Source organism: Caretta caretta, chromosome 1, assembly GCF_965140235.1.
Source record: "Caretta caretta isolate rCarCar2 chromosome 1, rCarCar1.hap1, whole genome shotgun sequence".
Taxonomy (NCBI): domain Eukaryota; kingdom Metazoa; phylum Chordata; order Testudines; family Cheloniidae; genus Caretta; species Caretta caretta.
Window position 1 is genome coordinate 344,477,988 of NC_134206.1, and position 16,914 is coordinate 344,494,901.

Below are 16,914 nucleotides of genomic sequence, written 5' to 3' on the forward strand. Positions count from 1 at the left end.
TCGTATGGAAGCCGTCCCATACCCCGATTCATTTTTTGTTGCTCTTTTCTGAACCTTTCCCAATTCCAATATATCTTTTTTGAGATGGGGCAGCCACCTCTGCACGCAGTATTCAAGATGTGGGCGTACCATGGATTTATATAGAGGCAATATATTTTCTGGCTTATTCTCTATCCCTTACTTAATGATTCCCAATATTCTGTTGGCTTTTTTGACTGCCGCTGCACACTGAGTGGATGTTTTCAGAGAACTATCCACCAGGACTCCAAGATCTCTGTCTTGAGTGGTAACAGCTAATTCAGACCCCATCATTTTATATGTATAGTTGGGGTTATGTTTCCAACATGCATTGCTCTGCATTTATCAACATTCAGCTCCACTGAAAGGAAAGGGTGCTGCATCAGTTACCCGGCTGAGGATCTGGTCCACATAGTGCAACAAATCAGTGGCCACCTAGGGATTCACAATTGTTCCTATGCTGCACATTTGGCCGTTCAGAACTTCATGGCAGCAGGACTAACACTCGAGTCCTTCTGCTCCGGAAGCAGAGACATCTAGCACTTAGCTGTCATTGTGACAGACGCCATACAAACCTGGCATTTAGAGAGAGTTAAAGGAGAATCTCCGTCAGCTGTTAGCGCTAGGTGGCCTATGACACACAGTTGAGCAGTGCCACTGCTGGCCAGCAGAGGGGACTGCTACAAATGCCCAAGAGTAACGATGATATTCATGGCTAAATTGGGGCCTGATTCTGCGGTCTTGCGCCATGTACCACTGACTCCCTTCCACGCCATGGGCGTGAGAAAGGCCTGAGTTGGGACGGGGAGACCCTATAGCTAGCAGGATCCAAGCCAGCTTACAGACTGGAGGAAATTTGTCCCTTGTGTGGTTCCACGGCTGATTCTGAATGCCCTTCCCTTGAGGCCCTAAAATAGGGTGACCAGATAGCAACTGTGAGAAAACAGGACGGGGTAGGGGGTAATAGGCGCCTATATAAGAAAAAGTCCCAAAAAACGGGACTGTCCCTATAAAAACGGGACATCTGGTCACCCGACCCTAAAATAAACAGGACGGCCGACGAGAGACAAGCAAAACAAACCAGCAAGTCCTGGGCTATAAGCGCCCCTGTCCCCCACTCCTGTGTCTGCGAGGCACGCGGACCTGTAACATCAGGATCAGCAACTTTGAATGTGGCCTTTGGTAACCTACACGCTGTGGGCAGGCGGGGGCCGGTGCAGCTGAAAGAGGATGAAGTCAGACAGGGGGGTTAGAACAGCACAGCCAGACAAAATCTAACTGCCATTACCGAGCGGCTTTTGCTGCTCCCCGGCGTGTCCCACCCTCTCCCAGAAGGGTCCATCGAGCCTGGAGAGTTGGAATAACTGTTGCTGAATGCTCCCATCCCACCCTCCCCCGCAAATTGTTGGGGTTCTGGTCCTGACTTGGCCACTCCTAGGACCCGGCCAGGAAGAGCTGAGCCAACGCCACATCCGGCGAGCACCCGCCACGTGTTGTCCATCATGCTTCCCACAACCTCCCCACGTGGAGCAGCACGACCACTAGTGTTTCATAACACGTCTCACTCTGAGGCGCTGCTTGGAGGAGTACAAACAGCCGCCCTGCGATGGAGAGTTTGGGACGGGTTATCTCTTTTTTGGCGGGGGCAGACGGCAATGGTCTAGTCACGGGTGGGCCTGGCTGGTCTCCAATCTCTAAGATCAAATCAGTCCTGAACTTTGGGTGGTGAAAGCACCAGGTGTGACTGGAAACTGCAGCTTGTTTAATCACAGACTATCTCAGTGGGATGCTTAGCTAAGCTCCATCCATCTCCTGGAACGGTTTTGCTCTTCCCTCAGAAATCAATCCCTTCAGCCCCTTGCCTGGAGCTCTTGTCACTCCCTCCTGTTTGTCTACATCTTGCCGGCATTTGGGTGGCCAGATCTGAAAGCCAGATTCCAAGCACAGTCGCACCAGAGCTGCATTGCAGAGAGGGACTAGCTCATCCCTGCACTAGGTGGCAGGAACCACTGATGGTGACGTCCATGCTGATGGCTGATTTTTTTGCTCCTTGACTAGCCAAAAAATTTAGCCAAGTTTACCTTGTTTCCTTGCCACAGAAGCCAAACCCCAAAAACTTGTCCCATGCCCTCAGCCGAGAGGTGCGTAGAATCTAGAAACGTACGGCCGGACAGGACCACAAGAGGTCGTCTAGTCCAGCCCCCTGCACTGAGACAGGACCAAGTCTACCGTGCTCTTTAAACTCACTAGTGCCACGGATTCCACAACTTCCCTTGGAAGCCTGTTCCAGAGCTTAACTACCCTCATAATTAAAAAGTTTTTTCCTAAGATCTAACTTAAACCTCCCTTGCGGCAGATTCAGACCATTATGTCTTGCCCTACCTTCAGTGGACATGGAGAACAATTAGTCAGCATCCTCTTTATAACAGCCCGTAGCATATTATCAGGGCCCCGCTCATTCTTCGTTTCTCAAGACTAAACATGCCCCGTTTTTTTTAACCTTTCCTCATAGGTCAGGTTTTCTAAACCTTTTCTCATTTGTGTTGCTCTCCTTGGGACTCTCTCCAATTTCTTAAAGTGTGAGAGGGGTTTGAAGTGCCTGTCTTCAGCCTAAGTAACACCTACTTCTGGAGGGCTCTCCTGTTAAGAATATAAGAACAGCCCTACTGGGTCAGACCAAGGGTCCATCTAGCCAATATGCTGTCTTCTGACAGTAGCCAATGCCAGGAGTCCCAGAGGGAATGAACAGAACAGGTAATCATCAAGTGATCCGTCCCGTCACCCATTCCCAGCTTCTGGCAAACAGAGGCTAGGGAACCATTCCTGCCCATCCTGGCTAATAGCCATTGATGGATCTATCCTCCATGAACTTATCTAGTTCTTTTTTGAACCCTGTTATGGTCTTGGCCTTCACAACATCCTCTGGCAAGGAGTTCCACAGGTTGACTGCGCATTGTGTGAAGAAATACTTCCTTTTATTTGTTTTAAACCTGCTGGCTATTAATTTCATTTGGTGACCCCTAGTTCTTGTGTTATGAGAAGGAGTAAACAACATGTCCTTATCTACTTTCTCTACACCACTCATGATTTTATAGACCTCAATCATATCTCCCCTTAGCCGTCTCTTTTCCAAGCTGAAAAGTCCCCAAAAGTCCCAGTCTTATTAATCTCTCCTCATATGGAAGCCTTTCCATACCCCTAATCATCTTTGTTGCCCTTTTCTGAACCTTTTCCAATTCCAATATATCTCTTTTGAGATGGGGCAACCACATCTGCTCACGGTATTCAAGATGTGGGTGTACCATGGATGTTGTTGCACCATAAAGGTTCACTCCTTTGATTTTATCCTTTCCCGTGTTATACAAACGTAGCTCTACTTGCTGTGACGCCTTGCAGAACTGGCTCAGCTGGGATCTCTGCTGTCGTAGCACCCACAAGTTCTGTGACTTTGCTACTGCAGATGCAGCTTGCAGAGACTGGTGAATGGGCGAGGAGGAGATTGTAAGAGCAGAGAAATGAGCCTCCTGTCAAGAGTAACCTTTAAAGCTGCTCTGCCTGGAGGAACGTCTCCTCTTTGCAAAGGTACAAAATGTACCGCACAAAGAAACGAGTCAGGGGAGCGAGGGGGCTGGATGCTTCGTAACACACCCGTGTGCTCCCATGTGCAGGAGCTGAGGGCTCTCAGGCCAGACCAAAGAAACTTGGTAAGAGGACTCTTTTGAGATGACTGTTCTGAACAGAGGTGGGCGAGGACCTCACCAATACTTCCAACAATATTCAGTCCAGTTCCGTTGTGATCACGTCCCTTCCACTTCCTGCCCACATTCGAGGCACCGAGTTAACTGGCAGGACTGGTCCTGGAAGCAAGAGTCAATACTGGAGCAATATTCCAGCAAACAATCGAGACCACGCAAGAGAGATTACCAGGAGAATATACTGGCAACTCTCCTGCTGCATCCTTGAGTCTTATACGAAAGAGCAGCCATGACAGGTCCCAGGGGTGGGATTCACAAAGGTACTCTACCTAACTCCCATTGATCTCCAAGGCCTCTCCACCCAGTGATGGCAGTGGAAATGCTTGACCTTTACGTGGTGGGGCTGGAGCAACAGGAAAGAGGATGCAGGAAGAGTTTATGAGAGATGCAGAGGCCTCCTGAGGGGGTGTGACACTCAGGGGCTATCGCTGCTGTGCATTCTGTTCCATAGCACAGGTAAGGATCCTGATTGGTCGAGACTTGAGCAAGGATTAGCCCCTTTAAACCAAGTCTGTGCCCCAAAAGTTCTCTCTCCTGCACCTACCACTGTAGCATGCAAATCTCAGAAGCTGTTACCCACAGGATGTAGCGTATCTAGGATACAATATGAGAAGCTCGGGTGGCCCTTTTCTCCTTCCTGAGTAGATGACTTGCTTTACAGCCAACAGGGCATGTATCCTCCAGTCACAGAACTAGATCCCTGGCTGGCACTGGAATCTCCAGCCACCATGGGGTTAACACATAGACCTTTCTACGGTGGCTTCCTCATGAGTTGGGCACTGTTGGAATAATCCCATTGGCACAGGCAGAAATTGGTTGCCGATGCTGTCACACGTGTCTCAAGAACCTTAACATGCATGACGGGCAGTGACCGGTGTAACGCGGATCTTGATGCACCAGACTTCAGGGCAGCAGGAATTTCCTGATAGCCTTGAAAATACCTTGATCCAAGTTGTGCTTATGCAAGCAAGCTTCTTATCTGGGTAAGCAGAGCAAGGTCAATGCTATCTGGACTTTCTGCACAGCTCCTGCTCGTCTGGTAAACAGGGGAGGCAGCGTGCTCATATGTTGTGGCTAACGGCTATTATTAGCTTTGGGTAACACATACGAGCGAGTTTTTTTTTTTTTTTAGCCCCCTCCAAATAATGCAGACATAAATGTCGAGCTCCATATGTATTTAAACATTTAATATCTCAAACACAGTGACAGTGAAAGCCATTGGTGTCCCAAGCTGGAGACCACAGAACGGGTAACAGTGGCAAGTTCCCCGCCATTCCCATTTCACCTTCTGCAAAGGTGCTTCAAACCTGTTTGGAGGGTTGGTGTCTATTGGGGAGTTTGGTCTCTGGGCCTGTTTAGGCTTCTATGCAAGAGGCCAGCTCCTCAGCTGGTGAAAACTGGCTTAGCTTCATTAACTTCGATGGTGCTACGCTGATTCACACCAGCTGACCATCCGGCCCAAGGAATTTATCACTTGGGGGCAGATTTTGCCCTCCATTACCTCAGAGTAAATCCACAGCAGCTCCCCTGAGCTTAATGGAGGCAAGGAAGAGCATAGTTTAGCCCTTGGTGGTGGTGTTTCTGCAGTGCACCCATGTTCCCACCCCAGGAGGGCCTCGAGATGAGAACTGCCTTGATTAGAGAAAACAAGGAAAGTATGCCTGGATTGTAAACTCCACCTGGAATGCTGCAGCCCGTGACCATGAATAAATGAGCAAGGTTCAGGGTTAGCTTTAGAGGAGCATTCCAAAGTTTGGACACTTATCCAACCAGGAGGAACCCCCTTTCCTATGGCTCAGACACCCCCACTGGACCATGGACCCTCATGGGGCGGAAACATTGGGATTGCCTCTTTTTCACGACTTCTGGGTTTTTCCTAGGCTGGCAGCTAGGCTGACTCTCCATCTCCACCCCCATCCCCTCCTCAGCTGCAGGAGCAGCTGTCTCGACCCCTTCCTTCTGGCTTCTTCCAAAGGTGACTGACTGGCCTGCTCCCGCCTTGCACTGGTTTGGGGGCTGGCTATGAGGCCTAGTGGCTAGATTTCTTCAGCAGAAACTGGGTCCCAGATCCTCAGCTTGTGTGAATCCACACAGCTCCCCTGACACAGCTCTACTGACTTCAGTTTATCCCGGTTGAGGATCTTTAAATGACCCAGTGCCCTGTGGGGCTCTGATTGTAAGGGTTTTGTCCTGCAGCAGTGCACTCTGGGAAGTCTTGTCCAGTGAGTTTCTGGATGCTGTTGCTACAGTCGTAAGGTTAGGAGCAGGGGCTGGACAAGTCACCTGCCTCCCACGAGAGTTGGAGTAGGAAGTAGGCCTGTCAATTGGCTCCTCAACAAGCAAACAAAAATTCATGGAGAACAGCTCACTAACCATCCGTTGAAGGGGAATTCTGGGAGCTAGTCCCTGCCAGTCCCTGGCCCATGAAAACAGGAAGTGGGGAGAGAAGCAATCACTCAATTACTTCCCCCACCAACAGGAGCAGGCTAGGAGGACACCAAGGATCTTAGAAAACATGACACAAAGCACCACGCACGATCCTCTGCTGGGACGTTTTGCCGCAGACCCAGCCCAGGCCAGCCAAGCAGATAGAAGCAGAGGAAGCAGCAGCCTGAGTGGGGACCTTACTGCTACCCCTCAGGGAGGATTCCCTTCCCCGCATGCTGCTCGTCCTACCACCACCACCACCCCGGGGGGGGGGGGGGGGATGGCCACAGTGCAGGAGTGAAGCCACAGGCAGATTTGTGTTGCAGTGTGCCTAGGACCCTGGATTGCCATAATCCAGGCCTGTAGCTGTGGTGTGTTCTGGAGCGGGGATGGAGCAGGGGTTTATAAAATGCAGAACCCTCCAAAAGTTCAGAGATTTAAACTACAGCCAAAGCATCAACATGTTGCAACTTGGCCCATCACAAAGAGCGAGGTTAGAGCTGCTCTAAACCAGTCCAGTTGGGATGGGGCAGAGGGTGAAGCCTGACTTGAACTAACCCCGTCTGCAAAGCCTATTTATGGGGTGCACCACCTCGAAGGTATAGGAGGGGCCAGTGCTGTGTCAGACAAAGGGTTAATTAACAGAGATGAGCCCGAACCAGCTGGGTCCAAACCCTTCTGGACTGTGGAGACATTCATAGCCACATCCAACATTTGCAACTGGCTCCTACATTGTGGGGAAGCTGGAACCAGAACTTGGCTGCTCAGGCCTCTCTGTAATAGCAGCTAAGGATCTGAACCTCTCCCATTCAAAGTAACGAGGGAGGTTTGCCAATCGATGTCAGTGGGAGCAGAACTAAGCCCTTGATGGGGAGGTATCGCCTCAGAGAAACAAAGTATTCTTTGGTTACTGTTCTGCTGAGGCAGTAAAAGCCCTTGCAGGGGAGTTAACCAGCAAAACTCTCTCCCGGTTTTCCTGCTCTCTTTTGGTTTGGCTGATGGTCTCCAAAGAAAACTGCGTGCCAGTCCTCTGTCTGCTTTTAGCAAGGAAAGAGAAAAGAGGGCTTGAGTTAAAAACTTTAGCCACCTTTGAATACATGCTCGATGGCAACTATTAAATCCGTTTCACATTCAAACCTGCAGCGCAAGGGGTGCGACTGGTCTTTAAAGAGGCTGGGGCCATTAAGCCGTGAGTCCTAGTTATTCAACTGAGAAATAAACCCCGTAGGTCTGACGGTCTCTTAAATCCAGAGTAGGCATGTACTGTACCCACTAGGAAAGCTGCATGACTGAATTTTCTTCCTGCTCTTCCAGTGCATGGGGATGTCCATCCAGACTGTGATATTTTTAGGGGCAAGGGCTGTGTATTTTTATCTCCTACAGTACCAAGCACTCCAGTGGCAGGCCCCTAATAGCAAGACCACTTCTGTTTTACAGGGAGTTTCTATTGCACTTTAAGCTAAATAAAAGTGGGCCAATTTACAAAGGTGCTGTATATCGGTAGCTTCCATCAACTGCACTGGAAATCTTCGACACCGAAGTAGAAGTGGTCTGATTTTTAAGATCTGCCTAACTTTGGACCCCCTCCTTTGAAAGTTCTGAGCAGCGTGGGTGCTAAGGGTTCCACAGGAGTTTTCCCACATGAGCTGGATTTGGCCCCTGGCTGTGACCACTACCCCCACCGTTCTGCAGTATGCTGGGTGCCTGCCACTCTCCCACCCAGAAGTGACTGACTCAGGGTGTCTACACAGCAGAGAAAAAGCTGCACTTGGCCCTTGCCAGCTGACTGGGGCTTGCGGGGCTAGGACTGCAGGGCTGTTTCATTTCTGGGTAGACTTCTGGGCTTGGGAGACCCTCCCACCCCATAGGGTCCCAAGACGATACAGCAATGAAACAGCCTTACCCGCGTACAGTAACATTATTTGTATTCAAGAGGTGCTTGTCAGTGCGCTAGGCACAGCAGGGAAACCATGAATGAGAAGAATACCGTTGCCAAAGGAAGGTTCACGCCCATGTATATTTCAACAAGGTATTTTATTGGTCCAGCAACTGCAAAATATACAAATCTCTGAAAGGCATACCCTGTTCTTAAACTGGCACAGCTTTCATCTCAGGCAATTATTCCAGACATATACACAGAATACAAGTAACATATCACAAGTCAAAATAAAATAAACCCCAAAAGACTTACCCTTCTCTCCAAGCTCTGCAGTATACATTAAATAAATAAACAGCACTTCGCTATCAAAATTATAAAAAAATAAATTCAAGTCTCACAAAACAAACAAACAAACGAAGTCACTGGTGTGATTTAAGTAGCCCCTTCTGCCCCCCCCACCCTGTCTTATAATGGCACGGCCCATGCCCAATATTTGCTCTAGAATTGGTGTCAGGTTTCCAGGGGAACACGATGGACAGAGAACCAATCCCAGGAAGCCCCTTTGCTCGCCTAACTCCCTCCTCTTTGCATCGGGGGATTGGTTTCAAGCGATATTCCACCACTTTCCCTTTCAAGTAAACATACTCCTTTTCAGACAGATTAACATTATTTTTTGTAGGCCCCACCAATGTGAAGTTATTTTCAGAACCGGAGATAAAGTTTGTTTTGAAGTTTGGGTGTGTGTAAAATGGATCACGGGCCCTAATGTTTGCGTTTGCTGCGTTATCTTTCCGTGGCAGGGGGAGAAAGTTAAGCTCCTCAGGAAGCAGTTCAAAAGATAGGTCACTCACGCTCTAAAAATTAGTCTCTCTAAAACGAATGAAACTAAATAGCAGACATAAAACACGCAGGCAAAAAGGGAACTCTGGATTTATCAGCTATTCAAAAACAAAAATCTTCCACTTCATCATTACAAGAATAGCTGTATATAAACAAACCTCACATTGGCAGATCACCAATAAAAATATCTTCAATGGTCGGATATGGGCTGAGAGAGCCGCTACCAGCCCTTCCCTGGTGCTGCTTTAAAAGGTACAAATGTACAAAGCATTTTCACTGTGCAAGACTAAAGCACTAGGCACTGCGGTTCACCTTTCCAAAGAAATAACCACATTCCACCAGAGCCTTTCTGCTCCCATCTGCAGGAACCTCACCGACTAACCATTACCTGAAGCAAGAATGAATACAAAGAAATAAAATGAACGAGAATGGAGAACTCCCCAGTACAATGCTGACAGCTCAGGACCCCGCCCACTTTGCTAATGGACTATAGGGTACCTCCTTTGCACTTTAAACCGTTAAGACAATAATGTATTGCTTGAGCTCCACTCGGCTTTTTGGCTCAGCACTCGCGCACCGGAGAGAGCGTGCGGCGGGGTCAAAAGAGAGCACGGGGACTAGCCAAGATTTAGGGCTTGGCAGGCCAAGGAAAAATGAGACACTACTTCAATATTCTCCTCCTCTCCCCATTTCTGGAGTGAGGCTGGGCTGGAGAAAATGCTGTACAAGGATAATACAAGCGCACACGGGCACACAAACTTCTGCACAAATGACACAGTAGTGGTTATTCTTGGGTTTAAATCCCTTAACTTGAAGCACAGAACAGACGGCCAAGAAGAGACTCGCATACAGAACAACTGGAAGTTGGCCAGTCCCTACAACTAGTCCATAAATTAGTACCTCACACCCACCCTGCTCCCCTCTCCACAGCTAACACTGTAACTACCCACTGCTTTGCAGTCTTCATCTTTCAGCTCACGCAGTACAGCATCCAAGTATCTAGGCTTCATCTGTAAGAGGCAGGATGGAGGGGGGGGGGGGGAAGCACACCCCTGCCACATGTAAAGTGCAAAAACAAACAGTTTATAAAAAGAAACTATTGTTTAAATGCCTCTGATTGTGGATTTTTCCACACACACACACAAAAACTTGCTCTTCACGGACAGACCTCCATGCAATCCCAAGAGGGTTGTGTGTCTGCCAAACCCACCTAACCTAGCCTAGCCACCTACTTTAGAACAGTAAATCCTGCTCAAGCACAGGGTAAAAACCTCTGGGAAGTAGAGGGTGCGGAGATTAATTACAAGGAAACGCCTCTTGGGTCACATAGGCCTGTGCTCCTCCCCTCCCCCAACCTCATCCAAACAACAGCAGAGTGGGGCTTCCCCCCCAATCCAAGCCTCACTGCCATGTCAAGTCAGCAAGCGGCTCAAACCATCTCCCCTCAGGCAGTGCATCTCAGGTCGAGGCTAAATGCAGATTCCATTTGTTTCAGAAGCAGACGTACACACTCGGCAGATCCCTCTGATATTTACAGAGCTGTAGAATTGTTTTGTTAAAAGCGGCCGTAGATTTCTGCTTGAACAGCCAAAGATCTTGCCCAACTGTCTCTGCCGTCAGGTCACATGCCCTGAAGAGACTGGCTGCGTGCGTGTCACAGGCCATCGCTGGTACCAATAAGGAGTGTCCGGTGCATGGAGGAGTTAAAGACACCCCTCCCCTTTTGCATTTCTCTGCTCACCCTGCCTCCTCCACATATATACACATATGAACGGGAGGAGACGGGGCAGTACCAGCCATCCCTGCAAGGTCATGTCACTTATACACAAAAACAAAGTCCAGAAACTCAGTGCACTAGAAGCACTTTACAGCTTGCTAAGAAATATCAAACACCCAAGGAGACACACACAGAGATGGCCTATGGATCTGTTGTTGAATCCACTTTTTCCAGGCTGATGAGCTCTTCTCTCTCTCCCCTCCCCCAGCTCAATCCAGTCCAGTCGGCAGATGAACAGCTGTGGTAGAAGCAGCCAAGGGGCAACCTTGAGTCGAATGGAGGAGTACGATACAAGCAAACATCAGAAATGACGATGAAATGGGGTCGGCATCATCTGTAGGCTTCCAACGGCCCTGAAGAAATCACGATTGCTTCTGGGAGCTGTTCATGTTCTTGCAAAGAAACAAAGCAAAGCAGGGGTTGGATTTGCCCTGTAACTCGGAAACCAAACAGCAAGAAACACAGCAGCATCCTGTACATGCAGATGGGACATGGGGAAGGGAAGGCTAACAGAGCCACTGTAGAAATCACTGCAAAAGCATCTACTAGGGAGGCAGGTCAGACAATGCCCACTGAGGGAACGGCCATGATTAAAAAACAAAAAAGCAGCAGAGGAGATTTTCATCAGCATGCCGCCTGCCTCTAACCCTTGGCCCTCTATTGTTTGTGTTCATGGCCCTCGCTTATGTCATGTCTGTATTTAGACAAAAAGAAAAGGAGTACTTGTGGCACCTTAGAGACTAACCAATTTATTTGAGCATGAGCTTTCGTGAGCTACAGCTCACTGAAGTGAGCTGTAGCTCACGAAAGCTCATGCTCAAATAAATTGGTTAGTCTCTAAGGTGCCACAAGTACTCCTTTTCTTTTTGCGAATACAGACTAACACGGCTGTTCCTCTGAAACCTGTATTTAGACAGTAAGTGCCTCAGGGCAGGGACTATATGCCAGATTCTGTACTGCAGAGTAATCAACACCAGTGCAGCGTGGATGTGAAATGCTACCCACTCTGCACAGGCATAAATGAATACACAAGGGTGGAGACTCGGGCTCTGGGTCTTCCTTTGTTTCTCCAGACCTCCTAGCACATATTGGAACCCTCAGTAATTTGCACTAGTAAAGCTGAACCACCAATTCTCATGTCAGCAAAGCTATGCTAAGCGCTATCCTGCACAATGGCTGAATGAGACATGAACACACTGGCTGCTCCAGCTGAGCAAAGGACCTTGGCTTCCCATAGTCTGCCTCACCGTGAACTACAGATTAAGATCTCCAGACTTTTCACTTGCCCCAATACTGTCTTTAAAAAGCACTAGGGCCTTCCATTGCTGCTCAAGTCTAGACACCATCCAGCTATAGACCTCAACTGTAGCTCTTCAGAACTGCTGTTGCAAAGACATCCAGTGAACACCAACGTCAACTAGAAAAGCATTTTCTAATCCATGCCAAAGAGGTGAAAAGGATGCAAGTTTCAACAGCTAAACACACTAGTCACAATGCAAGACTGACACCCTCTGCAGTGGTCACAACACTGAGCAGCCCCCCACTAGATATGGGACATGAAGGTTTGTTGCGATTGGCAAGTTATCCACATCACAACATCCCAGGGAGGGGAAAAGGGGGAAGAGACCAGTTTCTCAACAGAAATCTCAGTCCTGGCTGGGTTTATAGCATGGACCAAGATACAGAAGTGGGTTGAGATGCTCTCACTGCTATCCACAGAGACAGGGTCAGGTTAGGGAAGCCAGAGCATGCATTGAGCCATTTACCTTGGAAATATTAGTAAAGAGAAAACTTTAAGGAAGTGATACACAGTTCGTCTTTAAGCGTGAAAAGTGAAGGGGAAAGAGAAGGGGAGAGGAGGGGAAGAGACTTTAAATTTGATTTAATAAAAGTTCATTCAGGATCAAAACAAATAAAAAGACCACACACACACGCACACACCACCATTATAGTCAAAAGGCAACAGCTGTCCTCCACATTTGCTCCCCAGTGCCTAGATCCTACAGTGATGAGCACTTACTACAGTCTATTCCCAGCAAAAGTGCTAGGCTGCTGGTATGTGATCTTATTTCTTGCCTGCTTTCTAGGTTACATATAATCCTATTAACAACAAAGAATCCAATCCATACTAGGATGGTGGTTCCCAGCCACTGATGCTTCAGGCTCTGGGAGCTAGAGTCGGAAGGAAGGGACATTAGACGCTCCGAGATCCGCAACGGGGGTAAGTGGTCAGAGTTCCACTGATTTTCAATGGCGCTGCGACACATTTACATCAGCTGAGCACCTGCCCTCAACTCCACCACAGACCTACTTACACCCACGAACAAAATGAGTCAGGGAGTTTACATTAGCGTAACATATATCCCCAAATAGGGGTAAAAGTCAGGGTTGACTATGATTCGTGCAAGTTGCCCTCTCTTCTAGCCACTAAGGCGGCCACTTAGATGCTCATAGAGATTTGGATCACAGAGGAGGGTGTATGATGATAGACACATGTCTAAGTCAGCCTAAAATGGGATAACATACAGTCAGGGGATTGGATGAACATGCCAGTTACACATCACCTCTGAATTTGGCCCGAATGCCTTAGCTCCTTTAAGGTAGGGAAGAGGAACCTAAGCATAAAAGGTGCCACCAGCCAGTCAGCAAGGCAAGCTCCAAGCCACAATGGAGTCTGGTCTGCCCTAAGCTTTAGTCTTGCAACTACTGTCAGAACTTGGAGAGCATCGGCTGGTTCAGCAGAGTTCTTGGCCTGGCAAACTGAGCCAGCTGTCCCAAAAAGGTTTTGAACCTCTGCTTCAGAGGGGGCATTTTCAGTGGCACGGTCAGCATCAAGCTGTTCAGTGCTTTTTGATTACAACGTGGACAATATTAAGAAGCACCCTCACAAGCAGTAAGGAAAGGAAAAAGCAGCCGTGCATGCCATGCTAGACAAATCAACATAAATCAAGACAAGCCTGCATCTGTCCTTTAACATACAAGAGCTGAGCTGCCCACAAACGAGAATCTTTCAAAATGTCATGCCCAGGTTTGCTAACGTGACCTATTCCCTTTCCCAACAACACAGAGGCTATTAGATTTGATATTTTAGCTAGACTATCACAAGATAAGAGGGAGATGATAAGAATTAATGAGGTTCGTCAGTGTGTTCAAGCATAACTGAATTCTGCCTCTGCTACTGCTCATTTTAGTTAACAGCAAATCCCAGCATCCTGAAAACAACAAGGACAGACATGCAACATTAACTATGACTCAGGCTGATCCAGTCATTGAGTAAGATGATGAACTGATGCCTTCTCACCATTACGCTGTACCTGTCCCCTGGCAGACTACAGAGCACCAGTATGTGCCAATTAGGCTCCCTCTAACTAACATTCGGTTATTCTGCAACTGATCTGTAGAAAGCCACGCAGTATGGAGTATAAAAGCAGCAGGAGTTAGGGGCAGTCATTCAAAGCACAGATACAACAATGGCAAGAATCATATTCTTGACCATAGCTGGAGGGGTCTACTTTACTGTCTACTATCCCCAAGCCAACATGGATACTCTATTCCCCAGAAGCCTCGAATCCCGATTTGCTTGTCACAGTTTTGTAGGTAGATGGACACCATGACCCGACAGCTCCCAGCCAAAGTCTAAACAGCCTCCCTTGAGACAGGAGATAAAATCCTTCTAGGGTGAGGGGAGCAACGTGAAGCAGGACCCTCCCCAGGAAGCTCATTTGGTGCAACCTCACACTTTGTGTTTCTTCTAAGGTGCGCGTCTGTGCAACCGCAAAAGAGGGCATCAAGGGCCGCGCACCAAATTAGTGGAGCCGTGCAGACGTGCAGCCAAAGGTGGGCCTGGATCCCGAAGAGGCTGTGTAAGGTGAGGTGGGGGTTATAGGGGGTGGATGGGAGCAGTGGGGAGCTTGGGGTGTGCAGGGCTAGACACCCCTCCCCACTGCTGCCTGCCCACTGTTTCTGCAGTAGACCCACACCGGTTTGGCTGGGTTATACAGAAGGGTAACAGGATTTGGTGCCTTGACATATTCAATATATCCAGAGGCACAGGAAAAGATTCAGTGTTGTCCTATTCAATTACTGACAAAGCCATGATCCGATTCCCTAGCAGAAAGTGTTATAATATAATCTTGCAAATTAGAAAACTCTGACAATTCAAATGCTAAATGGCAGTTATCTACATAGCTCTTGTAACAGAAAATGATACAAGGCCCTGCATTACTTTTTAGCAAAAAGTAATACATAATATATAGATTATTGAGAATGAATACATAGCAAGGTCAACTGCAGATGCAGCTTCAGCAACAGCAGCCCTTTAGTGGAAGGGTACAAAAAGCTGCTAAGTCCGATCAGCAATTCAGGTTTTTTGTTTGCACAGTTGGCGCGCATCCGCACATCACCTCGATATTGGTGTTGCACATAAAATTCATTCCGCACATGGAAGGAGAAAATGAGAGGGAACATTGCTCCCACTGGTTGCATTCTAAGGAGGTGGAAACACTGTTGTGTGGGAGTCTCTCCACGAGCCAGGGATACAAGCCGTCCCTGGCCAGGAGGGAACAGCACTAACTAGACATGGGGTGGGGAGGGTGGAGGCTGATTGCACCAGAGGCAAAGCAGCCCCTCTTGCCACCTTCTAGTTAGACACTGCTAAACCACATCTACTGAAGTAGGAGTGTCACAGCTAACAGGAAGCCAAGCCAGCACCCAGGCAGGAAGGAAGGACAAACCAGAACTACAAACCAGATTAGAGGGTACAAGCACTGAAGAGAATCCTTAACAGATTCCAATGTCCTTGACCAAATGCTTGGAAAGGGCGCAGGAGGGGGACAAAAAGGAGGAGAGAGATCAGGAGGAGAGCAGTATCAGATCCAAGACCCTTGAGTGTTTGAATACCACTGATGGCCCCATCTTCCCCCCCATAAAGATGCATGAATTTCCCCCTTATGAAGGAAGACTTGGGAGCCACAGAATTAAAATCCAGAACTCAATCTAGTTTCACAGCAGCAGCAACAACAAAGATAACAACAAAGCCAGCTGGAAGGTAGGAGACACAGAAAGGAAAAACTCACAAGAAGATACTTACAGACACGCCTTCCCGAGTAAAGGCTGCAAGGAGACAAAGAGATAGAGAAAATGGAAAGAGAGACATCAGTAACAGAGTGCATGTAGGAAGGGAGTCATTTGAAATCAGCGAGAGGCAACCAACCAAAGAGCAATTCCAGGTCGAAGCTGGGCAGACGGTTAATTGGAAGGAGCGGTAGCATGAAGGACACCAAAACTGGAGGCCTCCTTAACCATCTCCTTTAGTGCTAATTGGGAACCAGATGTTAGTGCAAAGCAGCCACCAACCAGAATCTCCAGCAATTCATCCCAGCCCGCAAGAATAGGAACTCGCAGCCTTACTTTTTAGGACTGGCCTACAAAGCAGTGGAGAGGGCAACAGGGAATTAACATGGACCACAGGGCACAGGAAGAGCAGACAGACCAGGCAGCAGGCTCTTATTCATCTATAACTAAGGTCGCTTCTAAGGCCTGAAGAGACACACTTTTACGGGCACTTGTGTAGCCAGCACCCCAGATCTTTAACTGTGGGGGGAACTGACTCGGAGGAAGGAATTTTACGACCTCTATTAAATATCAGAGGAGCAATCATGGGGAGAAGGCAGCACTAAGCAATGCCCCTAGAGGAGCTCCGTCCTCTATAATGGACAGAGCAAGCAAGCCCATGCGTCCCCTTGGGATTTGCGCAAGGGTACACAGCAGATGGTTCCGGCCAGGCTGCGAATCAAGTCACAGCCAATAGAGTCAAAGCCAGTTTATCAGCTCCGTGACAGCTGGTCATTAGGGCTGCTGTTCAAAAAGGCAACATTGGCTGTTCTATTGCCCCACCTCTAGCTAGGCTGGGGTTCTTGGGAGAGTGATGGGAAGGGAAGCAGATGCGACCAGGGTATAGGTTCCCAGAGGTCATTATTAAGATAATGCCAAGAATTATTCCTTTAGTGCAGCACCTAGAACAAAACTCCAACCTAGTATGGGACAGCTAGATCCCAGAGGAGGAAGGATTGGAGAGGCCAATGAACGATCTGGAATGCGAGTGGGCAAACCAGCACCAGGCACCCATTTAGAAGCTTGCACAGTAGCTGAGTTCAGAGGCACTTGAATGGGGACAGAGAGAAATATTAAATTTCAACAACACAGCTGCTCAGTTCAGT

At 48.3% G+C, this 16,914-nt stretch overlaps 1 protein-coding gene across 9 annotated transcripts in view; it reads right to left on the reverse strand.

Annotated features, from left to right (window-relative positions):
- Positions 1-16,914, reverse strand: part of PFKFB3 (6-phosphofructo-2-kinase/fructose-2,6-biphosphatase 3) — a 113,739-nt gene that overhangs the window by 33,708 nt on the left and 63,117 nt on the right. For 4 of the 9 annotated variants that reach the window (XM_048836668.2, XM_048836663.2, XM_048836666.2 and 1 more), the window contains exon 15: positions 15,786-15,808. In XM_048836668.2, the coding sequence (XP_048692625.1) occupies positions 15,786-15,808 (23 nt within the window). Of the gene's footprint in view, positions 1-8,215; positions 11,089-11,153; positions 11,391-11,599; positions 12,514-15,785; positions 15,809-16,914 lie in introns of those variants that run through there. The other 5 variants (XM_048836674.2, XM_048836675.2, XM_048836672.2 and 2 more) reach the window with 3 other exon arrangements.